This window comes from Lissotriton helveticus, chromosome 5_1, assembly GCF_964261635.1.
Source record: "Lissotriton helveticus chromosome 5_1, aLisHel1.1, whole genome shotgun sequence".
NCBI lineage: Eukaryota > Metazoa > Chordata > Amphibia > Caudata > Salamandridae > Lissotriton > Lissotriton helveticus.
In genome coordinates, this window is record NC_136065.1 from 758,105,611 (window position 1) to 758,132,494 (window position 26,884).

Sequence of the window (26,884 nt, forward strand, 5' to 3'; positions counted from 1 at the left end):
AATTAGTAGTTTCCATCCTGGACACTTTTTACTTACTTTAGTTTCTACTTTGATCACTTGTATCCAGTTCGGTTTTCCAGTTTAGGTCATTCGTAATAAAAATGGACAGACCTCCCCTTGGGTGTCCATACTTTGCAAATTTTTCTGCCATTATATGATATTCCTCATATCCCATGATTTGCCTCCGGGTTACGTTCCATGTTTCCTGGAGTAGTATTATTTCAAATTTACTCAGGTAGTCTATTGTCTCTTGATCTTGGGACATTTCTTTAAAACCGTGTACGTTCCACGAGCAAATATTTATTTTTCTTTCTGGTTTTGGGGTTAAATTGGTGTTTTGTCTTTGGTTTTTTTGTACTAATTTACCTACATCAGGATCGATGAGTGTTTAGTGTCTGTGCTAACCAACACCAATCTTTATGTTTCTTCAGATCCTGGTACTGCTGCTTTGTTTTTGTGCTACTCAGGTCTTGTTCGGTAATTGATTTATTTCTTGCTCCCTTCAAGATTGTATGAATTTTTTCATTTACGTTTTTAGGTTGTGAAATCTTATTGTTTAATAGGGGGAATGGATATTTTATTGGAGTTTGACGCTCTAAAGTTATTCCCCATCCTGTGAAATGTGTCCTAGTCGCAAAGATAAGCTCTGCTATTTCTTTAGAAGCCCAGGTGGTACTGCTTATTTCCGTGTCCTTATCTTTTTTTCCTTGAATGAATTCTACTGATTTCAGGTCGCTTGTTGTTATTCCCCTTAGTTTCGGTATCTCTTTGATTAATCTCAGAATATTTCCCCTGTTCAGCGTGTCCAAATTGCCTTTTGTTTGATATTCCGGCTTGAACAGTAATTTACATTCTGTTTCCGTGCTTGCTGTTTCGAGATATTGGGTTTGATAAACTCTCCTTTTTCCCTCTATTGGGTCAAATCGAATGTACGTTACGTGACTGATTCCGGTCGGATATGATCTACCGGAGATACTTCTTTTAGGAGGTTCGTTACTTCTCGGCCTGTTTGTATATTGCTTGTGTTTTGCCCTGGTTTGTCATTTGGCTCAATTTCGTTATTGTCTCTGCAAGTTCTTCCTTTATTTCCTACCGTAATGATCAGACCTATATTAGGTTCCCTCGCTTGATCTACCTGTATTTTTTGAATTTGCTCTTTTTACATTTTTTTCGGTTTATATGGTGATTTTCCTCTTATGTGCCAATTTGACCCTTTATGGGCCGATATTTCATATTCCCTTTTTAGTATTAGCGCGTTTTCCTGTGTTTTTTGTTGTTCTGTGGCCTCACTGTGATTTGTTTTTAATGTCTCAATTTCATCATTAACTTTGTTTGTATTTGATTTTTCCTCGTCTTTTGATTTTCCTTGTATACTTAATATTGTTTTATTCTGCTCTGGAAATTTTGTTTGTTCTTCGGCTTTTTCTGTATTTTTTTCTTTATTTCCATCTTCTTTGGTAGCGATATCTGTGATCTGATCTATTCGGGCCTCTTTCTTCTTTTGGTCAAAAATGGCAAAGAGTTGTTTTACCTGCTTACTTTTAGTAGCATTTTTTCTTGCCTTCCTTGCCCGTTTCCGCTGTCTTCTGGTTAGGGGTTCTGCCGTGCCCGATGAACCCATTGTTTTGTTTTCTTCCGGACCTCTCTTTGTTGGCTCATTTTCTTCTGTGTCGTTTTGAGTTTTTTCTTCTTCGACGGTGTGGGTTGTTCTATTTTGTTTTCCAATTTTTTTGGCCTCATCTATGGGATTATCACCTTTATCGGTTTTTGAGTATGTTACTGCTAGTATTTCTTTCAAGATGTCTGGTAGAGATGCTAATTTATCTGTTATATCCTTGCAGACGCAATTTTGTTCTGTTAATTTCTCTTTCCATTGTTTTTCTTCCTCCTTTTCTTTTACGAGGTATAGCGAAATTTTGTCCAATTTCGAATTTATTCCCGCTATATGAGATGCAATTAGGTTCATCAAATCTACCTGCACGTCAAGTTTGTTTGATTGAAAGTTCAGCGCATTGATTGCTTGTTGTAAGCTTTTTAGTAGAACATCCCCCCAGAGTTCAGATTTTACTTCGGTTTGTTGCAACTGTACCCCTGTTGTCCTGTTTAAACTCTCTGAGGAAAAGATAGTTATAGGATGTTCTTCTGTTGTCGTATCTTTTGCTATGTTGGAAACCTGGCGCTTACTAGTAGATTGTCTAATTGGGCTTGATGTAAGGATTATTGGAGAAGATGTTGGCTTCCTTTTGTGTCCATTTACGTTTCCATTTCCGATGCTTTCGGAGTGTTCCAATTTTCTCAAATTTTCGAGACTCAGTTGCATTGGTTCAGCTTCCTTATGTGTGTTTTCTTCCAGCATTCTCCGAAGTTCTGTTTCTTCGAAGATCGAAAATGATTTAGACCACTAAATCTTTTGTGCGCTTTTCTGCAGATTTGTTTGGGATCCAAAATTGCTTTGATTTATGAATACTGGGCTATTTTCGTTAACCTCATCTGAAGTTTTATTTGGTGTTAACTTTGTTTGATTGAAGGGTGCATGAATTTGTGCCGAGGTTTTTATCAGCCAATTTTTTATTGTCGATTTTTCTTTAAGATTAGGGCTCATACTTATTTCTGATTCATTTCTCGTCTTACGTTTTTTACGTGATGAAGTCAAACGGGTTGATTTTTTGGGACTTTTTTGGGTTTTTTCTCCGTTACTTGTGGTATATGTTACTGCCCCTTGATCTTTTAGGAACTGAAAATTGAACTTCAATTTTTCACCCCCAAACTTAAAAGATTCGGCCATGGAAATATGTGCCTGGTCAGATAGTTTGTCATTAAATGACTCTTCTAACTTGCTTTTGTTCCCTTGTTCCTTTTTTCCTTTTACAGCCAGCCTTCTTTTTACTTTCTGTATTCGAGTCTGTCGGATTTTTCCTGACCGCATCTTTCAAAATGCAAATTTTTCCTGGAAGTTCTCCCTTCCAGCTCGTATATTGCTTTGTCTTTCCCAAAACTCCCCAAGCCCGTCTGCCGCTTTGCGACAGCTGCCGTCGGCGGAGTACACGTGGAAATGTGGTCAGGCGTTGGGTGGATGGCTTGATGGAAAAAATGGTGAAAAAATGGTTCTGTATTTTCTGCAAGGTGAACTCAGTTTGAATATTACAGTGATCTTCTGCTGATAGTAATTATCCTCAGATGGTTCCACTAACTCGACCCCCTTTATGGCTTATCTATCAGTCCGTCAAAAAAAAAAAAAAAATGTCCGTTCTCATAGTTGCCACTCTCCACCCCCTTTGCTCCGGCTCCAGAACTTAGTCGACTCTTTCAACCTGCCCCACTGGACTAGTATCGGAAGTTTCTGCTTACCCCTCTTTTTCTGGTGTCCCCTTGGACCCTGTTCCTTGCTTACTCCTTACTTGTTTTCAGCTTGAGTCCGTAGCTCGCCCTCTGGAACTTTGCCTCTGCCTCTTGTGCTGGCTCTGGATTATCACAGCTCTCAAGTTTCTCCGAGTTGCTGCTCCTTATGGCTCGTGATTCCTCGTAACTCCTTCAGCCCCTTGCAACTCACAACCCAGCTCGCAGCCCCGGATTGCGCTTTACGCTTGGCTGCTCCACTGGCCTCTCAAAACTCCGGACGTTTCCTTGCTATTCCATGTAATTAAACCTTGTGGATTTTGGGGGGGGGGGGGGGGGGGGGGGTCAGGAGAACTGCTGGTATTACTGCCCCCTTTTTCCTCAATTGGCCGTTTTTTTACCAGCTTAACGGGTGGGGCCGCGGCCCACCCCTGGTGCTGCCGAGCACCTGATCCCAGGGTCCGCCGGCTCCCGCCTGCCGCTCCCGCGGCGCCTCAGCAGGTTCCCTCAGTCCTTAACGTCCTACCGAGCCTCTCGACCTTCCCTGGCTCGGCTCTTCACCTCCACCCTAAGCCGCTTGGGAAACACTTGGGAAACGCTTTTACGGGGGTGTTACAGGGGTATTACGGGGGTATAAACATCTGCCGTCGGAGACTTTTTAGCGGGGGGTCCTGGACCTATACAGTCTACCCTATGGGTGTTCCAAGTCTACCCTATGGGTGTTCCAAGTCCTTCAATTGCCTTTTGTTCCCTTTCTTCTATTTCCTTTATGGTCTTTATGGTCTGCTCCAGGGGGAGGGGAATTTCTATAGGGCTGGTACTCACGGGTGGCGGATCAAATCTCGTCCTTGCTGCTCCATTTCCTCGCTTCCTCACTCCTATACAGGGAGGGTCTGTTACTGCCACAGCCGTGAATCTCCCCTGGCCCACCTCAGCCCGCTACAGCTCGGCGCTCCACTGTCTGGGCGATTCAGGCACCTCAGGCGCTTCAGGCGCTTCGGGCGGCTCACTAGCACCACCGGGCTGTGTTCGGCTCAGTGGTGGTATGTACCGCTGTCTCCCGAATTTGCCGGAGTATGCCCGGATTCCTCTCCTGCAGCGGGTTCCTCTCCCGCGACTTCCGCGGCTCGCGGCTCCAAAAGCTCCTTACAGCTTTCTCGAGTCTTTTTGCTTTCTTTGCTTTCTCCGCGGCTTTTTCCGGGCTGACACCGCCGCCGCCGCTGCTCCTCAGTCCTCCTCCTTACTGCTCCTTACTGCTCTCTAGCGCCACCGGAATCCCTCAGGTCTCGTTTCAGCGCGTAATTGGAGGTTGGCGTTCCTGCCTTCTATTAAACGCCATCTTGAGTGTCTCACGTTACGCAGTTTGCGTGTCAAAGACTTATTCCGTCATTTCCTGCCTGTTGACGGGTTGAGTCACGTACGACGTCTGTGCCATATTGTAGTTGGCAGCAGTGCAGTTTTTAGTGAGACTTCAACGAAGAACGCAGAGTGTAACGCTACCGCCATCTTCTGGCCAGTGATACAGCGTTTGTTCTTATTTCTTTTTATATCGATCATTTAAAAAAACGGAACAGCACCATCTTCTGGCCAGTAATACAGCGTTGTACTTGGTTCTTTTTCTATCGAAGATTTCAAAAAGCGGAACAGCGCCATCCTCTGGCCTATTCAGGGTAAAGAATCTGCGCGTTTGTTATCGGTGACACGCACACCTTTTTGTTATTGGTGACATGCACACCATTTTTATTCAGGTGACTTCGGTATTACAAAACTTTTCTAGTTGAGAATTGGTGTCCATTAGTCCATTTTTTTGTAATTGTTTTTTTTTTTTATTCTTAACCATCAACAAAGGATGTCTTTTCTAAAGATCCACTGCATTTCTACATCGTACTTTCATAGATCACTACGGCTGTGTTTTTATTTTATTTTCATTTCATCACGGTGATACGCACACCACAAATTGTGTGCATATCTTGTATATTTGGTTGTGAAAACTGTTCTGATTCAGTGATACGCATTCCAAGAGCTTTGTGCACATCTTAAAAGTCATATATTCAACATGCAATCTGTTTCTCCACCTTTCCTTGAGATGCCAGGTGAACCTCCCATCTCATGGAAAAAATGGGATGATGCTTTCATCACCTATTTTGGTGCCATAGGTGGTGGTTCACGCTACATGGCTGAGAGAAAAACGTGTCTTTTATTAAATGTGTTGTGGTTCGAAGGGAGATGGATTTTTAAACACTTACCCCCTTTAGTACGTGCTTACGATGATGAGGAGATGGACGAATTTGTTGAGACTGTAAAGAAATTGGAATTACGTTTTGACATTCAACCGTGTTTAGTCGTCGAGAGGCACAACATTTTTAGAGAGAAGGTAGAAGATTTCATTTCTGCTCCGCACATTTTGTATTGTATTGTATTGTATTGTATTGGGATTTGTATAGTGCTCGGCTGCCCCAGCAAAGGGGCGTCCCGGCGCTGCGAGCAAGACTAAAAACAGAAGGGGAGTACCAGAAAAGAAAAGGTGCAGTTACTGAAAGAGATGGGTTTTGATGGCTTTTCTAAAAGCCAAAAGATCCTGCATGCCACGAATAGTTTCCGGAAGGCTGTTCCAGAGCTTGGCAGCGAGCGAGCTAAAGGAGCGACCGCCCATTCTGGCTAGATTGGTACGGGGAATGACCACCAGATGTTGTCCTGCTGAATGCAGTGGCCTTCCAGAGATATACTTCGTCAGGAGGGGGCACAGCATCGGTGGGGAGGCGGTTTTAAGGATTTTGAAGGCAAGACAAAGTGCCTTAAACTGAATCCTTTTTCCCACCGGGAGCCAGTGCAGTTTTTTCCGAACTCCCGCCACTGAAGAGTGGCGGGGAAGACCTACCAATGCTCTGGCAGCAGCATTCTGCACTCTCTGAAGTCTAACCACTTCCGCCTGGTTAGCGCCCAGTAAAAGGGAGCTGGCATAATCCAGTCTAGAAAGGATAATAGCTTGGACAATAACCTGGCGGGTGTGACAGTTGAAGAACTTCAGCGTTGGTCTTAAATTTCTCAGGATGCCAAAGCAGATAGCTGCAACTTTTTTTGTATGGTGAGTAAATTTCAATGCAGAATCGACCCAGACTCCTAGATTTTTTACACAGTCCTTAGGCTTGGGCGGTTGGCCTAAACAATCAGGCCACCAGTTGTCGCCCCAGGCTGCAGTGTTTTTCCCCAAGAGCAATATTTCCGTTTTTCCAGCATTGAGCTGGAGGAAATTCGCCGTCATCCAGTTGGTGATGTCAGTCAGGGTCTGCTTGAAGTGATGGGCCTCCAGACCGTTGTTACCATTGAGAGCCACCACCAACTGGGTGTCGTCTGCATAAGATACTAACGTCAGACCACTCTGATTGGCCACTTCGGCTAGTGGTCGGACGTAAACATTGAACAGGGTGGGGCTCAGAGAAGACCCCTGAGGCACCCCCTGTCCGATGTTATGCTCTTTTGAGATGTAAGGGGGGGTAGACACTTTAAAGGATCTGTTAGCAAGGAAGTCTTTAAACCATCCCAGGGCCTTACCTATGATTCCAGCTTCCTCCAATCTCATCAAGAGGACCTCGTGTGACACCGTATCGAAGGCAGCACTGAGATCCAACAGGATCAGTGCTGCCGTTCCGCCGGTGTCGAGAATGGTACGGAGGTCCTCTGTAACACTAAGCAATGCTGTCTCGGTGCTGTGACCCGCTCTAAACCCGTGTTGAGAGTCATCCAGAATGTTATTGGTTAGGAGGAAGTTGGTGAGGATGGTGTTGACATGTGCTTCCATGATTTTAGCTGGAGAAGGGAGATGGGGCGAAAATTTTCAGGAAGGGTAGGATCCAGAGTGGGCTTTTTCAAAATGGGAGATACCCAAGCCTGCTTCCATTTAGAAGGAATTTTGGCCATGGCAAGAGACCGATTAATAATATTTCGTAATGGTTCCGTGATAAGCTCATTGGCTACACAGAAGGTCTCAGGTTTTAAGGGATCGGCCGGGGAGCCAGATTTTATTTTTTTACAAATTTTATCGAAGCTCACACGTTCTAGTGCGGGAAGGGAGGACAGACAAGGTCTGCTAGGGTCTAGTATAACGGAAGGCTGAGGGGAGTGGGGGAAGGTCTCGTAAATTTTCTTTATTTTATCAGTAAAAAAATTGGCCATGTTATTACATAGATCTAAAGAGGTGACAGCAGAAGTGGTGGCTTTCTTTGCAGTAAGATCTTTTACAATTTTAAAAACAGTTTTAGAGATATTAGTGCTGTTATTTATTTCAGTGGCGTAGTAAGCCGCCCTCGCTCTACAGACCTGGCGATGGTAGGTTTTCTGCAGTTGAGCATAGGCATGCTTGAGGTTGGCATCATAATTTTTCCTCCATCCTCTTTCCGCCTTTTTACACTCCTTTTTCAGCGTGGCTAAGTCTGAATTATACCAGGGGCTAGCCCTATGGGCGCGGGCTTTGACCCACTTAGCTGGGACCAAGGAGTCCAGAGCTTGGATAATCCATTGGCAAAACTGATCGTACGCTAGGTCACTGTCGTCACTCAGAGGAGGAGGATTAATCCTTAGGAGGTCATAAAGCTCCTCCAAGCGGAGTTTTCTCCACGGACGCTTCTGGACTTGAGGGGTGCGTGCCAATGCAGGGGCTGTTTTGCAAGGGACTGTCATGATCACCAAATGGTGGTCGGTCCACACCATAGGGATAGGTGCATCGACGATCTCATTCTCAATGTTAGAGAAGATGGGATCGAGAAGGTGCCCCGCTCTATGGGTGGGGCCACTCACAAGTTGATTAAGCTGGAGGGCGGAAAGATCCGCCAAAAAGGTGGAAATTTTAGGTTCCGTGTCCCGGTCGAAGTGTAGGTTGAGGTCGCCTATGATCGGAAAATTGGAGGATTTAGTGATGTTAGTGCCCAGGTGATGTAAGAGCGAGTTGGTAAAAGGAGTGTCCGGGCCAGGGGGTCTATAAATCAAGAGGCCTGTAGCGCAGAATTGAGGGTTGGCTTTAACTGAGAACCTAGCACTTTCGCTGCCCCTAATATCAGCTTTAGTTAATTGACAGGCGAGGTGCGATTTAGCTATAAGTGCGAGTCCTCCCCCTCTAGAATTCCTGTTGACGGTATATGTAGTGAACCCAGTAGGGGTGGCAAGGTTGATGACCGAGTCCATGTCGTCATGGAGCCACGTCTCGGTTATGAATAAGGCGTCAAGGGAATAATCCGCTAGAAGGTCATGTATGTCAAGATGATGCTTCTGCATCGATCTAACATTAAGGTGACCCATCCTAAACGTAGTATGTGTGGATTGAGGTTTTTTTTTAATTGGTTTAGTAAGTGCACACAACTTGGAAAGGTGGGGCAGTGGGTGCAAAATATGAGCAGGGTTCCGCCTGGTACAGGTGCAAGTCTGATGTTGTAGGTTCCATAACTCTTGCTTAGAGTAGCGCATTTTACCCTGCGGAGTTGCAGCCCCAAGATAACAGAGGGTCTGGTGCCTGGCACGGCCTTAGCGCGGACGGGCGCAGACGGGCTGACTCTGGCCAGACTCCGGCGCTAGGGACGGCGCTCCCGCAAACGCGACCGCTAGCGCGGGAGACTGCTGTTTCCTTTTATGGGTACACTAGAGCGCTCCCACCGCTCTTGCCCTCACAAAGATGGCCGCCGTGAAAGAAACTTCCTAGCCCTTCAAAAGCCCCAAAACGGGCGATAGAGCCGTGCAAATGCGGCGAAAATGAGTGCAGGTAGGCTGAGAGAATGCTGTCTGCAACACAGTATGAAAAATACAATTTTTTCAAATCACAGTAAATACGAGCAAAATGACTCGTAAATCACACACAACACACTAGTACATATCAGTGCATTGCAGGTCGCGTTTTTAGGATGCTACTCGCCAAGAATCTCGCGAGCACGGTCAAAAGGGCTCCTTTTATGGGGACACTAGAGCGCTCCCACCGCTCTTGCCCTCACAAAGATGGCCGCCGTGAAAGAAACTTCCTAGCCCTTCAAAAGCCCCAAAACGGCCGATAGAGCCGTGCAAATGCGGCGAAAATGAGTGCAGGTAGGCTGAGAGAATGCTGTCTGCAACACAGTATGAAAAATACAATTTTTAAAAATCACAGTAAAAACAAGCAAAATGACTCGTAAATCACACACAACACACTACTACATATCAGTGCATTGCAGGTCGCGTTTTTAGGATGCTACTCGCCAAGAATCTGAGTTTGAGTGCAGAATGTCAGTTTGAGGGGTTCAGAGATCAATTGATAAGAGACCAATACATTTGCAAGTGCACTGACGAGTATTTACCATAAACTCCTTTCTTTAGGTAATCCCACACTAGAAGAGACTATTCGTATCGCTAAAAGCATTGAACTTTCCCAATTTTCCGTAAAAGAACTGGATAAGAAATCTCCATCCACATCCATGAAGGAAGAATCTGTCAATGTTGTAAGGTCCAAAGAGGTTAAAAATAACACTTTTACTCGTCCTAAAAATACGTTTTTCAAACAAACATTTGTTTTAAATGTGAGAATTTCCCTCATTTGAAATCAGGACGTCCGTGTCCTGCTAAGCATGTCATTTGTAGAACATGTGGGAGGATGGGACACTTCTCTTAAGTTTGTCAAAACGGGAGGCAACATTTTTCATCTCCTCAGGATGCTAAACAAGTCACAGGCACACCTTCTTCAGTTGAGAATGTCTTTGTCCGAATCCAAGTTTGATGATTTTAGTAACATTCAAGATGATTTAAGGGATATGGTTGTTGTAGGAGATATGAACTCTGACCCAAACAAATATTCTGAGTGTATGGATCCATATGTTGATGTTGAAATCAGATGTAGGAAAGTCTGCTGGCTTGTTGACTCGGGTGCAAGAATCACTATGTTGACACAGGAAAGGTTCAAAGAGGTGTGGGGGTCTCGTCCTTTACAACTTCCAGATAGATCTCCAGTTTAATACGAAGGGAGGACCACTGAACTCGCAGGATACTTTGAGGACACTCTAGAATTTAGAGGAAGGACATTTTTTGGCTAAGTTTATGTAGCTATCAAAGGTTTAAACATTCTTGGATGGTACCATCAGGGACTATTAAAGATGGTACTTGGACCAGGTACAAGGGACCAAGTTTCTATCCTTTGTTCTGATGATTTTATTGATAAACTGACAGAACATTTTCACTCTGTTTTTGGTGATGGTCTTGAACAGGTTAAAGGATTTACCCGTGTTATCAAGGTCAAGGACAACGCTATACCTTTCAAGCATAGGCTCAGAAATGTCCCTTTCAGTGTTAGAGATCAGTTAGAACAGGAACTTATTGGTCTCTGTAGGAAAGGAATCATCTTACCAATTGAGTCGTCTATCTGGCTATCTCCATTGGTCGAAAAATGGTGAGCTTCGCATTTGCATAGACTTACGTAGTCCTAATGAAAATATTTGGATCAATTCTTATCCCCTCCCAAAGATTCCTGACATGCTATTGTTAATCAACGGTTCTAAGTGGTTTAGCAAATTGGATTTAGCGTCAGCTTACCCCCAGGTGGTTCTGGATCCATCATCTAGGCATCTCACTGTTTTTGTTTCCCCTATTCGATCTTTCCAATACTGCCGAATGCCGTTTGGACTGGCTTCAGCGGCAGCAGTTTTTCAGAGAATTATGTCAAGTTTGCTAACAAAAATATGAAAGGTGTGGTTGTTTTCCAAGACGACTTTTTGGTTCACGGTGAAAAGCTTGACTCACATGATGATATCATGTTTTGTGTGTTGGAGGCTTTGTGGGATGCTGGTGTTTTAAGGCTCAGACAGCTTCCCGTTCACCCAACAGCCGCACCCAAGTACTTAGCGGGTCTTTAAAAGACCATTAGCTTTGTCGTTTTTTTCACACCTTCTTAGCCCTTGCATCTCCACACTTCCTACTTGCACAAAGGGAGAAAGCACGAACATGCAAAGAGTCTGATAAAATTGAAAGAAGTATCTGTCAGGCAGTGAATTAAAGAGGCCGACATTAAATTGCACTGGCAGAGGACTTCAGAGCCAGAGCTTCGGGCACCGGCATTCTTCGCGCACCACTAGTTTTCTATGTGACAGCTGTGGCTAAGGTTTGGTACTTATTGTGCTGCTGTGTTTATCTTTGTGTGTTTCTCTCTCTGTGTTTTCCCATGTATGCATTTTGTTTGTGTGTATTTGAGGGAATTTATTTGCTTTGCCTGCAACTGTGCGGATCGGTACATTTTTGACCGTATGTGTGTTCATTGTGTGACAGTTTGTGTTTTTGGTGCAGTAGTATATTAGTGCTCTGTGATGAGTGCCACATTGTATGAAATCTAAATAGAGCAATCGTCGTCAATATTTACCATTATGACACATCAAGGCCACTCTATCAATGAGAGGGACTGATTGAATAATATTATGAATCCATACCTCGAAGTCAAAGAAAGCCAGCGTCAGAAATATTTATTTATGTATTCACGGAGCACATGTTTACCCCAGGCTATGTTGTAGCTGAAGAACACATATTCACTGCTATACAACTCAATTGTTCTTATTAACGACCTCATGTGCGGATGAGTGAACATGTCGGGAATTGAACCTCTGGCCAGGGAGTCAAACACACACCTCTATGGTGAATGCATAAATCCACTGAGATTTCACACCTGACCAAGAGGCTGTTACAGGATACATTCCGTTCAAGCCTGAATTAAGATTATTATCTTTTGACTCTTCTGTTAAGGAACCAAGTGGTCCGTGATGTATCCAACAATCTTTATTGAGATGGTCCTAAAAATGAACAGGCGAGAGCCAGGCAGGTCGGCTTCCACTCCAAGACACCGCTAAAGACTCAGGGGCAGACTTACAATAACTGGCGCATCTCTGCATATCAGCAGTGATGCACCAGTTATTGTGCGCCGCAGCTCCGCCACCCTGGATGCGCCGCATTTACAATACGGCGCACCATGGGGCAAAAACGGCACAGATGTGTCACGCATCTGTGCCGTAAAAACGGCGCATTGCTGGAGTTGCGTCGCAAGCGCGACATAGGGCCCCCCAGAGCATTGCTGGAGCTATCTCCATAATGCTGCGTCAATCCTTACGCCTGCTTCAAGCAGGTACACGGTTTTGACGCAGCATGGGCCCAAAAGTGACTGAGTGAAATCTTGTAGATTTCACTCAGCCACTTTTGGGAGGCGTTCCTGTGCCAGAACGCCTTCTTCTGGCGCAGGGCTATACAAAGTGATGCATCTGGGAGATGCATCACGTTGTAAATACGCCGCACCATGGCGCATCTTTTGTGCCGCCGCTACATCACAAAAGTGACGCAACGGCGGCGTAAAAGAGGCTCAAGGGGCTTGTAAATCTGCCCCTCAATGTCCTGGACTGGAACACCGTGTGGAATGCAAACGTGCATTCCGTGACACGCTCCCTGCCACATTATATAATACATAACACATCCCCCCTCTTTACAACACAAAGAAGAGCAAATAAATTAAAGCAAATATGCAACTTAAAACAATAACATAAAGAAAGAATAATCACATTACATTTTCCTTCAACCATCACGGAAGAACCCTTTTTCTTTTTCCTCCGTCACCAACAACCTCATCCACAACAACTGGTTCTATCGTGCCCAAATGCACCTCCTCATTCATTCCAGATTGCACCTCCTCCGAAGCAACCGCTGCTTCCAAAAAACATTGGCTCCCCACCACTCGCTCATCAACAACCTCCTTTTCTGGAATAAGGTCAGAAGCCAGACTAGACTGTACAGCACTCCGAACATAGAAATCTTCCACCCACTCTGCATCCTTCACCCCATTGGCACGCAGAATTTCTCCTCGCATGACACCACAATTTTGTTCAGATCGTAAGGCAATAGTTTTGAGATTCCAAACTCTGCCATCATCCAACCACACAGCATTACGCAGAAGCTCCACGACTTCTTGTGGTGCTCCAAACTGACTCTCACCCTTAGGAATCTTACCAGGTTTCCTCACTCGAACCCAAACCCAATCACCTACCTTTACTTGCACGTCCTTCACACCATGACTTTTATCATAATTAACCTTGCTTTCATTGTGCACCTCGTTCAATCTATTTTTAACCGCTGCCTCTGACCACTGCTCCACCATACCATCAGAAAGCCAAACAGGAGTGAACTTACATCTGAGTTTCCTACCTCTCATCAGCACAAAAGGAGATAAACCAGTAGCATCATGAGTAGTCACCCTATATGCCCAAACAGCCTTTTACAATCCTTCTGCTTTCACATAGCTGCCTTTGGATATTTAGTTTCCGTGGGCGATAATGATCTTGATGAAAACAAAATAATTTTTTCACAACCATCAACACATTTCTGCGATAGAACCGCACCCAAAACCCTTGTCACTAACATCAGTCATCAAGTAGCATTCCAAATTGGGGACGCCAATTTTTAAGGAACCAAGTACTGTCTGTAATGTCTCCAACAAGCTTTATTGAGCTAGTCATAAAAAGGAACAGCCGAGAGCCAGGCAGGTCGGCTTCCACTCCAAGACACCGCTAAAGGCTCAATGTCCTGGACTGGAACACCGTGATGGAATGCAACCATGCATTCCATGACACGCTCCCTGCCACCCTCTGGTACATAATATAATACATAACATCCACCCACACACATTCTTATTCACCAACACTCCCACTGATTATCTCAAATCACTTTACTCACCCATTCACTGTTGGCTTTTTATTCATCAAGAGGATTTACTGAGGACTGCATGCTTTATTTAGTCTCTTTATGTTGCTCTCCGCTACACACTAATCTTCCCTCATTCACCTACTAACTTATTTTCATTCACGTACTCACCCACCTGCATTCAACAATTCACTCACACTCACCCAGAAGTTGTTACGACGACTTGCTGTAGGGGACTCGTTTTTGGACTGGTGAGAAACTATCTCTGACGGGATATCCAGACATTACTCCGTAGCTTGCACGTCTAATTGTAAATATGTTATGTAATTGTGTATATATGTGATCTTGTATAGGCTCCCAACATTCCCCACCCTATGAACAGTCCTTGAGCTGAGGATCTTCAGCAAAATCGTATTTTGATACCACTATTGGAGTCCTTTGCTTTTCTAAACCCAAAGTGTACTCCCCTGTGTAACCAATTCATTGCGTGTGTATCTAAATTGAAAACCTGCCTTAAGACATTTCATGCGGCACTACATGTGTGGAAATGCACTCTCTTTTCACTTTTTTAAGCAAAGGTTTGGAGTGATATTTGGTGCTGCCCCCACATACGCAGTCTGGTTCCCGGTGCACATAGCCTCAGTTGCAGCGCACAGAGACCTTATACTGCCGCACACAGAGGAAATAAATTAGAGGGAACATTGCTTAGGACATGTTCTTTCTGAACATGGTGTTGTACCTAGACCTGGACTTGTAAAAGCAATAGTGGATAGCCCTGCTCCCAAGGACAAGATAGGTCTTAAGTCTTTCATTGGCCTGTGTGGGTTTTACTCACGATTTATATCAGATTATGCTTCAAGGGTTCAACCCCTTTCCAACATGTTCAAGAAAAGTGTTTCTTTTCTTAGGGATAACCATTGCAAGTAAGTGGATAAAAAATCAGCTCTTTAGTCCGAGGATACTGAAATCTTTTGACCCTAATGTTATGTGCACCATCACAGTGGATGCCAGCGGGTTAGGATTGGGGCACTGTTCTCACCCAAAACATCAGTGGACTTGAGCACACTTTAGGTTATGCCTCAAGGGTGTTACAAGGTTGAGAATTGAATTTTGCTGTTATGGAGAGGGAGATATTGGCTTGTTGGTGGGCAATAAGAAAATGTAGTCCATACATTTGGGGAAAGCATTTCAAATTAAGCACGGATCACAGTCAGTTAGTATCTATTCTTTCTGGTGATAGATTAAAAGAGCATACTCCGAGGATTGCACGTCTGCCTACTAAACTGTTACAATATGATTTTGAAGTCACTTATATTCCTGGAAACAAGAATGTGATTGCAGATTATTTTTCTAGCCACCCTGTCAAGTGCGATAACGAAATTGACAATGATGATGAATATTGTTTTGTTGCTTCTCTTGTGCTGGATGACATGTGTGCCGTTCGTGAAATAGAGTGGAGGGATTTTCTGTCAAAAGACTTTTTACTTTGTGAGGTTATCAACTGTGTGAAAGGTGGTTGGCCGAGTGAGAAAAATGCTCATTTTTCTCTACAGACATTCGTAAAAGTCTCTTCGGAACTTTCTGTTGAGGATGGTCTGCTTGTACGTGGTGATAGATTGGTTCCTCCTGATGTGTTTAGAGCTAGGTTAATCACAGGCACACATGAAGGTCATTTGGGCAAACCTTTACTAAAAGGAGATTACGTGAACATTTTTGGTGGCCACAAATTGACAAGGATGTTGAGATGTTTGTCGGTGAGTGTGTTGTGTGCTCTAGCTCTGAAAAGGGTTTGAAAGTTCGAACACCACCTCTCCAACCTATTGAGTTACCTAATAGACCGTGGAAAACATTAAAATTGACCTAGTTGGACCTTTTAATATGCTTCCTGCCAATTCGATTTGCAATTGTGGCCATAGATTATTATTCAAAGTGGCCTGAAATAATGTTTTATTAATTAACCAATTTCAAGAAATGTTATTGACTTTTTGAAAGATCTTTTCTTACGAGAAGGTTTCCCCTCCACAAATTGTAAGTGACAATGGAGTACAATTTGTTAGCCAGGAGTTACATTGTTTTTTACGCCAAGGTGGTATTACACATTCCAAAAGTGCGCTCTATCACCCACAGACCAATGGTTTGGTGGAGCATATGTATAGAGTTCTTAACTGTGTACGTGGGCTTTAGCTGGAAAGTGTAATGTTCAGAATGCTGTGAGATCTATGTTATGGTTCTATCGCATCACGCTGCACTCCTCTACTAACGTGTCTCCTTACGAACTACTTCGTGGGAGGAAACCTTGCACAAAGGTTTGTCCTGGATGGATGTCCAGATGGGTAAAAATTGATTCTGTGTGTGATGTGGATGAGTTTGTGAGAAATAATGTGACTCCAGCTCAATCTCGTCAGAAACGTTATTTTGACTCCAGGAAAAGATCTGTCTCTCAACCGTTTGTTGTTGTTGATATTGTACGCATTTAGATTCCTGTTCATAGTTGGAAAGGGAGTTCAAAATATACTGAACCTTTCATCATCGACAAAGTATGTGGTAATGCTGTAAGAGTTAATTTAAAGAACTTGTGGAATGTTTCTAGAGTTGTTAAGGTCACTAGATGTATCAATCAAAATCCAATGTGTAGTCTCAGTGATGATTCCATCAACGTAATCAAAATTCTCTGTGTGGCCGTAATGATGGTTCTATCAATCAAAATCCAGTGTGTAGTTGTAATGATGCTTCTCCTTCATCTTTTCCCACTGTGGTGGGTTTACGTAGGAGTTGCTGACAACGTTTTGTTCCTGCCAAGTATCGTTAGAATTATTTTTTTCTCTTCTTTTTATTCTATTTCTTCTTCTCCTTTTTCTATCTTCTTCTTTTTATTGTGTATGAGGAGGAGGATAATGTAGTGTCTGTCTTCCAGTTTTGGAATGCCTGTGCCATGAAGTTCTGGCCACAGGCATTCCATTTAGAATATTGCGGCTTTGAAAAGTTGACAGTTACTGTGGCTGGGGATTTGTCTGTGCCCGCTGCTGCGCATCACTTGTCTAGTCTAATAAACATATATTTAACGCAGACTGGAGTACTTACTACAATGAGATCGTAACATCTGTCTCTGCCTTGGATTTTACCTTATTATTTTCATGGGCCTCTACTTTTTCTTTCCAGCCATGGTCAAAGCATTTCCCTCATTTATATTAACAGACCTTTGATTGTATAATCCTTTTTAGGTCGAACCTACTACACAGTACATGTGCTGTCCATTGCTAGGGATATTGTTGCGACTTACCAAGAACATAAAGAGGCTTGGGACATTAGTTTGTTTTCCTCGTTACTCTCATTTTCCTGCTTCTTATTTGTGTCCTAGCTTGTCAATATTGTGTTTGCCCTCCCCCCCCATGGAGCATTGCCTCTTTACCATCTCTGTTTGGCTGGCACCATTGCTTCCACTGCTTGCTTTTCATACACTACTTTTTTCTTTCGTGTGGAGCACTCCATTAAAGTGCATGTGAATTCGAGCAGTCTCCCATCTGTACATCTCTTCCCCTCCACGCTGAGGTGCTCTCTGTTGCCTGATTACTTCTGTCTGCCTCCTCCTATTGTGCTTGCCAGTGAGCTCCTCCCCACTTCTCCGCACTGCTCGTGTTGCTTTCACTCCTGCCCTCCCCTATTGCTTGGCATTCCTTCCAACCCCTCTCCCTGTAGCTTTTGCGTTCTCTCATGTGTTACTGTGTTATTCCACCACCCACTTCCACCCCCATCCAGCTGAAAAAACAGATTTTGCTTTTTTTTTTTTAATTACTGATCCCACTTTGATCAGCAATGAAAAAGAGAATTAAAAGTGGCTTTGTCATTTTGTACTGAAGTATACAAAAAAGTGATGGATGAAATGCTTCAATTAATCTCAGCCACAGGTAATTACTTGCCACTGCAACCCAATCAAACATTATTCAGTTTGCCATTTTGTAGGCACGCGTGGTGAGCGTGTCTTCAAAATAACACAGGCAGCCATGTCCAAGGCTTTTGTGTCCACTCCCCCTTGGCCCCTATTCTTGCACGCTCCTGTTCTAAATCTAGTTGGTTTTCATGATGTTGTAGAAATCCCCATAATCTTGGAGGACAGCCATTCATTGGATTCATCATTGGTTTTATTTTCTATTTGTTTTCTCCTAGTTCCTCCTCACTATTTCCAACACTTGGATCACACAGGGAAGCGGGTGGACTATTATGAAAGGCCTGAGCTATCTTCAGGATCCTATGAATTCCTGGCAACAGTTGATTATTGTAAGGTATGACCATCACATTTTTATCAGTAATCTGATCTGCAGAATTGTTCCCAATTACAAGACTGTGTGAGATCTATTAATTTTTTAAGTTGTTTCAAACCGTAAGCCAGGATCTTGAGCATCCTACTGCCAATGCTAAAACGGCTCCTAATTTAACGTGCTTGAGAACGTAACATGGCTCTCCCTTTGGCCCACAAAGTACTGCTTTCTTAAGGTTGTGTTGCTCTAACACCTTTTTTGCACTCATGGGTTTGGTGTTACTACCATTAAATGAAAGCTGACAAACCATTAAATGAATGCTGACGAAGTAGCGTATAATGCAAGATTGTCATTTCCGCCTTATAACCTCAAATAATTGTCTTTATGCGTCACTGAAAGTATTGGCATTGCAAGTAATGCATCAGGAAAAACACAAATCCCACTTGAGATTATACAACCTATGACTAAACTATCATTTCAAACCACTGTGCTTTTGCACCAGAAGACACTTATTAAATGCTCTTCGACCTCAAGCTGAACAGCTCCTTTCTCTTTCCAAATGTATCTACTTTCAGAAATTTGTTTTGTTTTACATATATTTTGTTTTAATTCTTCGCAATATTTTCTGCCCTGTTCTAGAATAACAAAATTCCTAATCCTCCTGCCTTTATCTTCATGATTGATGTGTCGTACAATGCTGTGAAGAGTGGTTTGGTCTCCCTGATCTGCGAAGAGCTGAAGACCCTTCTGGATTACTTGCCCATGTAATTTCTTTCCTTTTGGTATCTATATGTGCATATTCAATGCTTGAAATATAATATGCTATGACATAACAATTGTTACATTGAAGTGCCGTTGATGCTTTGAGAACAAGACCAACGTTGTTGTTGTTGTTAACGAGAAGGTTGCATGTTGTAGTTTAATTCATCTTTTTAAATGTATTAGTATATTTTTTTCCTATCACACTAGGTTTTTCTTTCGGGGTTTTAGGATATTTTATAGAGATTTTTTTTCTTTTTATTAGTTTATTATTGAAATGTACCCTATCCCAGTGTGAAACGTAACTTTTTTGTTCCCTTGTTAAATTCAGTATTTTGCATTCGTCTTTGTCATGATTGTGTGATGAAAGTAATGCAACATAACAAACTTTTTAAGAATTATTAACAGAACAAACCAGAATTTTAATCTGAGGTACTTATTTTTTCAATTGACGATCCTGGGTAATCCTCACATGCAGGTCACCATTTACCATTAGGTGGAATTTCGTAAATGTAAATAAAAATGATTGTTTGTGTGAACTTAAGGTAATGAAAGCTATGGAGCACCCAGCAACCACTAGCCATCAATTTAAGATTTTTTATAGTTGCCATTGTAGTTTCACTTTTTGTCCTGCAACTGGAGTATGATTAAACCCAGAAAATATGTTGCAAAAGTTATGTGATTTCCATTTTTGGGATGTGTAGTTATAGAACCCCTTTTCTCTGTCAGTTGTCTTATCCATAACATGATTACGCCACAGAGACGACACACAAGTATTTTTCTGGGTTCACAATATAGCGTTGATCAATTTAGAAAAAGCATTAATATGTAAGCTTGCTTGTTTAAATCAAGTGGGTATTTCCTTTCTCCCTCTGCATAATTGTGTCTTGTGGCTCTTGGGCCAATGTCTTGGGGCTAGTTCCTCTTTGTACATCGGAGAAGTCATTTTTTTTTTTTAAGTCTCCTATCCAGGGAATCACCCGGCTAAATAATGAATGTTCAGCTCATCCTCTGTATCGAAATAAGGAAAAGTTGGAGCCTGGCAAGCCCTCTTGATTTTGAGTATGTTGTTTTGATAAATCTTGCAGCCTTTAATTCATTAGCTACATTGAAGTTACAGATTGTGAGAAATTAGATGGCTGATCATTAGTGGGAGAGTGACTGGACTTTTAATATAACTTAATATTCTTCTGATCTGACCCGTGCCCTGTCTATCGCAATGAGCTTTATCATAGTTTTAAAGTTCTTTGTTTCGGATTCTGATGTAGTTTAGAACCTACCTACTATTCCTTGTTATTCTGATAATGACGACAAGCAGATAATTTACCCCCCCCCCCCCCCCCCCACATCACCTCATTACGCTGATGATGGCTTATACTTGGACTTACAAGTTCGCAATGGGCTAGACATGTCTTCTTAGACTGACTCATCACTATTGACCTTCGTTGGAAGAAAGTGCCTTTCTTGCCAGTCGTGGTATGGAGGACAGAGGAAGGCCCAGACTTTAAATTGCCTACTGTTGAGACAAGGATGAATTCTCCAGTCTGAGCCAACTTTATCCTAAAGCAATCTTTCCATTCATTGAAGCCTTTACTGACACTTTGCTGGCAACAAGGGCAACACATGTCTGGCGCTCCAGTTAGGACACCTGTGGCTAGGTGACATAAACTGGCCTCCAGTGATATAAGTGTCTTAATTAGACACCTTACACATCAAAGCCTGGTAGCTCGGGCGTCAACTAGTAAGATCATCTGAATTCTTTTCTGACCAATCCTGAAGATCGAGAGTCGAAACAGAGTGACACTTTTGGAAAGAAAATTCTCAGGCCAGATTTGCCTCAGTGCAGGGTGCCTTTTATGTAGGTACACCCACCCTTTGTGGGACATCACCAGAAGGATCTTGCTAGCTATTCTTAAATGTCTTCAGAGCCTTGTGGGCCCACCAACACTAGATGGCCAAGCTATGGCCAGGTATTTCTGCATGCTGGCTTGGACACCTCAGATTTCAAAGGAAATGCTATTGGCACCAAGGCACCAATATCTGAAAAAGACAATTAGTTATAATTACCCCCAGGCGTCAGATTGGATTTGGAGAATGTTTTGTCAGCAGTACCCCTGCGCGTCAAAAGGTGGCGTCGGTCCGCTCCACATTTGTTGTTGGCATTGTTGTCGCTGGGATGACGTCGCGGTAGCTACTTAGACGCCGCTCTCGCGCGCTGACGTTATTTTTCATTTTCTGCGCCAGCCAGCGCAGTTCCGGAGAGAGCAGTACATCCAGTCACATTTTGACTGACTTTTTTGCGACTTTTGTTGACACTGTTTTTGAGTCTTCGACTCCTGGTGCATGCCAGGGATGTCCGGCTTCAAGGCTTGCGGTTCCTGTAGCTGACTGATCCCGGTGATGGATCCGCACCGTGTGTGCCTGTTTTGCCTGGAGCGCGACCATGACCCCAAGTTGTGCTCCGACTGCTGGGCCATGAATCCGATGTCTTTGCAGGAGCGGTCCTGAAAGCTTCTCGAGGCCCGGCAGTCTGCTCCGCTCTGTTCGAGATCCCGGCCGCATGGGAGGCTGAGGGACCGGTCACGGAGCCACCACCACCAACAGTCTTCGTTCAAGTCTTCGCACTCCTCAGGTAAGTCGAAGCACAAGAAGTTGTCGAAGAAGCATCGTCGCTCTTTGACTTCTCCCCGTCGGTCGGCCGACTCAACGAGGGAAGCGAATGGTGCCCCTCCTGCGGCTCCATGTGTGGAGCCTGAATAATCGAATCTGAGTTTCTTCCCCTTCCTGGGACCGACCCCTGCCCAACTTTGCCAATTTTACGAAGCAATGCATGCCATATTTGGGCAGCCCTACTCTGCTAATGCTCCATCAGGCCACACAAACTTGGCTGGGGGCCCTGGGCCTTTGACGCTGGCGGTTCCGGCCCGGCACCACAGGGTCCCCTTGGATCCAGGCCTGGATCCGGATCGGCGCCGGTCAACCTGATTATACCTCCCCCAGAGCCAATTCCACCCACATCGCGTCCGCAGCCGACACCAGTTGTGTCCCCAGCCGGCGTTGTCCCCAGCCTTCACCCCGATGTAGACACGGAGCTGGACCGGTGTCGACCGACGTGACTCCGGCGCCGACGGGTACTTTTGTGCCCTTGTTCTGCCCTGGCTCTTTTAGACCAGATTGGCAGCCAGAGAATTCTGAGGAGGACTGGGAGGGGTCTGGAGACCCTTTAACTGATTAGTGTGGATAGGAACCGGACTGGAGAGAAGAACTGGGGGAAGCAAGTGTTCTGGATACCTCACCAGACCTTGGCATGTTGTCTCCTCCTACCGTGGCTACGGAGGAGGGAACGTCTTACGCAGTGGTGTTGCGTTGGGAGGCAGAGAGACTCTCAACCTATCTACCTACGGTGGCTGTCTGGACCAACCTCCTGACAGAGGTGCTTCAACGGCAGCAAGCTCTAAGGAGCACCTGCTGCCGTTAAATGAAGCCCTAACCGACATCCTGGGGGGGGCACCTGGTCCAGGCCTAACACAGGGTTTCCTGTAGATAGGATGATTGCCAGACGCCACCGCCCGTCCCTGGGCAACCCCACTTTCCTCTTCCAACACCCCACACCTGAGAGCTTGGTGGTCCAAGCCTCCACCTCCAAAGGCACCTTCCCCAACGTGCTACCTGATAAGGAATCCGAAAAGCTGGACCATCTTGGGAAGATGTTTTCTTCCTCCAGCTTGGGACTGCGGTGGATAAACACTGCATGTCTGTTGGGCTGTTGCCGAAGGGAGAGACGCAGCAAAGGCTACCATCTGCTGTGGGCTGGATACCGCTGACTCATTAGGCAGGACGATTTCCACGTGGGTAGCCCTTCAACGCTACGCCTGGTTGAGGTTGACTGTTTTTTCAGGGGATGTCCAATCCACTCTTATGGACATTCCCTTTGATAGCTGTCGCCTGTTTGGTGACAAGGCAGGCAACACACTGGAGCGCTTTAAGGACTCTCTGGCTACGGCCAGGTCCTTGGGCCTCTTCACCACCTGCCCTGCGCAGTCTGCTTTTTGCCTCTTTTATGGCTATGGAAGCGGTGCCCACCCCGTCTCGCCCAGAGCCACAGGCCAGCGCAAGCTGTCCAGTCCCTGCGCTGCCAGGGACGTGGGGATCACCACTGTGGTTCTGGGGGCCAGCGGATGGGCCAGTCCACCACAGCCCCCACTGCAGCAGCCTCCAAACCCTCCTAGTCCGACCTTTCAGGGCCACCAATTGACAGTGGGTGTCAGGATTCGCCATCACCTTCCCGACTTGGCGCATCATCACGTACAGGTGGGGTTTGAAAATAGTCCGAAGGGGCTACTCCTTCCTCTTCGAGACTACTCCTCCATCCATGCCACCTCAGTACCATCACATGTCGGAGGTTCATCTGGCCCTCCTCCAACAGGAGGTTTTGGCACTTTTGGCCAAGGGAGCCATCGAGCGAGTTCCTGTCCCAGAAGTAGGTTGTGGTTGCTGTTACCACTACTTTTTGGTGCCCAAGATGGACAAAGGCCTGTGTCCTATCATGGATCTCAAGAACATCAACCGCTTGCTCCGGAAGGAGAAGTACAAAATGTTGACGCTAGCTCAGGTCCTGTCTGTCCTCGACACTGGAGACTGGGTGGTAGCGTTGGACTTGCAGGATGCTTATTTTCCCATCTGCAGTTCACGGTAGGCCATGAGCACTTTCAGTTCACCGTACTCCCCTTTGGCCTTACCAGCACCCCTCAGGTGTTTATGAAAGTGATGGCGGTGGTCGCACCTCATCTGCGCAGATCAGGGGTTCCAGTCTTCCCCTATCTTGACTACTGGCTGTTGAAGACGAGCTCGCCCCAGGCTGTCGTCTCCCACCTCCAGACTACGGCGGAACTCCCGCATTCGCTGGGGTTCTCGGTCAACGTGCTGAAGTCACACCTGACTCCCTCTCAGAAGCTCCTATTCATCGGAGCGGTTTTGGACACAATGCAGTTTTGGGCTTATCCTCCCGAACAGCGAGTCAGGGATATTCGGCCTATAATTCCGATATTTCAGCCTCTATCCCGGGTTTCGGTCCGAATGACCCTGCGGCTGCTGGGCCTCAAGGCCTCCGGCATCCTTGTGGTAGATCATGCCAGGTGGCATATGCGGGCTCTGCAGTATACCCTGACGTTCCAGTGGGCACAGCATCAGGGGAATCTGTCCGATTGCGTCCAGATCTCGGAGCGCACTCCACAACAGCTGCAGTGGTGGCTAACGAACTGAGATTGGGTTAACGGCTGATCCCTCTTCTTTCCCCAACCAGAGTTCACAGTGGTGACAGATGCATCACTGCTGGGAAGGGCGGCCACATGGGAGAGGCGGAGATCAGAGGCCTCTGGTCTCCTGCCGAGTCTGGGCTCCACATCAACCTTCTGGATCTTTGGGCGATCTGTCTTGCACTAAAAGCATTCCTTCTTTCTGTCCAGGGAAGTGAAGTGTAGGTGTTCACGGACAACACAACCGCCATGTCGTACTGCAACGAACAGGGAGGGGTGGGGTCGTGGACCGTGGAACATCAGCGCATATCCAAGGTGGGTTCAACAGCTGGCAGGTTCACTGAATGACAGGGGGAACAAACTCAGCCGCAGGTGCATGATGGATTATGAATGGCGTCTTCACTTGGTGTTGACGCAGGTCTCTTTCAGCAGTGGGGAGAGCCTTGGTTATATCTATTCGCCACCGAAGAGAACGCGCAATGTCAGCAATTTTGCTTGTTTGAATTTTCAAGGCTGCACTCGCCAGGTGCCGTTTTTCATCGCAAGTGGAGTTGCTGTTTTCTATACGCCTTTTCGCCTATACCACTTCTGCCCAGAGTGCTGAAGCGGATCAAGCGCAATTGTTCTCAAGTCATCCTTGTGGCTCCGGATTGGGTTTGAAGAGTTTGGTATCCTGAGCTGTTACACATGGCCATCGATCCTCCGATCCGACTGCTTTTCCGGAACGATCTTCTGTCTCAGCAGCATGGGACGGTCCTCCACCCCAACCTGTTCAGCCTCCACCTACTTGCGTGCAGATTGAGCGGCGACAGTTAACAGCTTCGATCTCCTCCCGAAGTCTGTGATGTTATCTTGGCAGCCAGGCGTCCCTCCACTAAGATGGTATACGCTTGCGGATGGAACAAATACTACTGCCTGGACAGCCAAGTCCGGAGAGATGGCTTCTTTGGACGTTCTGTTCTCCCGGACTTTCTGGTGTGAACTTAGTTGGCAGACCCACCTCTGGGATTGGCATTGCTTGGGTATCTATAACTAATTGTCTCTTTCAAATGAACAACTTACTTACCTTCTGTAACAATATATCTGTATGAGACATAGATCAGTTATAGATTCCTTACAGCTCCACCTATCCTCCCCGTTCTGCTAACTGATTTCTAGGGTTAGAGAGTTCCTTTCAGGGCCCTAGTTTTTGTGCACCAGAGGTCAGTGTCTTTCATGGCTCTGTGCTTCTGGCGTGGAATGTTGTGTAAAAGAACTGACGTCCGCACATGAGGGCGGCGTCCAAGGAGCTACTGGGACGTCATCACTGGGACCACAACGCCAACAACGAACGCGGAGCCAACCCACGCCACCTTTCGACGCACAGGGGTACTTCTAACGAAAAATTCTCCGGATCCAGTCGGACGCTTGGAGGTAATTCTAAGGTAAGGAATCTATAACTAATCTATGTCTCTTACAGATATATTGTTACCGAAGGTAAGTAACTTTTTTTTAAACCTTTATATATTTGAGTTTGTATTAAACAATCAGACATAGGATCATGCAATCAGTACAGCATTTCGTATGTAATGACAATGGACATATACATGTTTCAAAGAGGTAGAACAATGACCTTTTCTATATCTTTACAAGAACACCATACATTTACGATAGCAATTCTGAGGAAGGTTACAATTGGGTGCATCTCCTTTATTTGACGTATGCCTTACTATCATCATTATATTGCTCTGCTAATGGTGGACATATCGGACCATAGTAAGGTCTGCAGGCTATTCTCAGTCAGTTGACGGAGGGGTACATATTGCACTGGGGGGCACAAATAATTGAATCGCATATAAGTCACAACTGAAAAGGTACAGTTTCGTATGTTATTGTCTCCAGTGTCAATCGTCTGAATTCCTGGTTGTGTTGTCTAAGGGGTGAGTGAGGAGATATGCTTTCAAGGGTTCCCAAATGTCTTTGGAGCGATATGTCAAGGTAAGCAGCTCTGCATAGTTGAGCATTTGTTCTTGGCAGAAAATAAAGTCTCTGATCCAGTCCTTGAACTTGGGAGCCTGACCACGCCCCCATCAACATGCAATACGGCGCTTGACCATCAATAATACAAGAGTGACGTATCCACGGGAGGGTTTGGCGACTAGCTCAGTGTCGCCTAGTAAGGCCAGCAATGGTGATGGCATGAGTGTTAGTGATGTCATCTCTTCCACCTCAGTGAAAACGTGCCGCCATAAATTTGCTACGCCTGGACAGGACCATGCCAGATGAAGGAAATCAGCACCAGCCATGCCACATCTGTTACACCTATCATTTTCTCTTAATTTTAATGTATACATTTTGCAATTTATACATTTGGCTGGTGTATAATATATTCGGTGTAAGAATTTAAAATGGATGACCGTAAGTCTACTGCTAGCTGACACTTGTTCGGTTTGCAGACAGCAGTAAGACCATTGTTCGTCTGAGATGGTGCTTCCCAGCTCCATTTCCCAGTATGCCCGAGCGGGGCACTGCAACAGCTGTTGTCGAGTGTATGACATGGTACAGTGTGGAGACAGCGTGTGCAGAGTACGTGGATTGTATCTAGAGATGAAGCGGGGCCAACGT

The 26,884-nt window shown here is 45.1% G+C and overlaps 1 protein-coding gene across 8 annotated transcripts in view; it reads left to right on the top strand.

Annotated features, from left to right (window-relative positions):
- The window catches only part of SEC24C (SEC24 homolog C, COPII component), a 1,539,459-nt gene that overhangs the window by 650,592 nt on the left and 861,983 nt on the right, over positions 1–26,884 (top strand). For all 8 annotated transcript variants that reach the window (XM_078643234.1, XM_078643230.1, XM_078643232.1 and 5 more), the window contains 2 exons: positions 18,175–18,290; positions 18,906–19,030. In XM_078643234.1, coding sequence (XP_078499360.1) covers positions 18,175–18,290; positions 18,906–19,030 — 241 coding nt within the window. The remainder of the gene's footprint in view (positions 1–18,174; positions 18,291–18,905; positions 19,031–26,884) is intronic.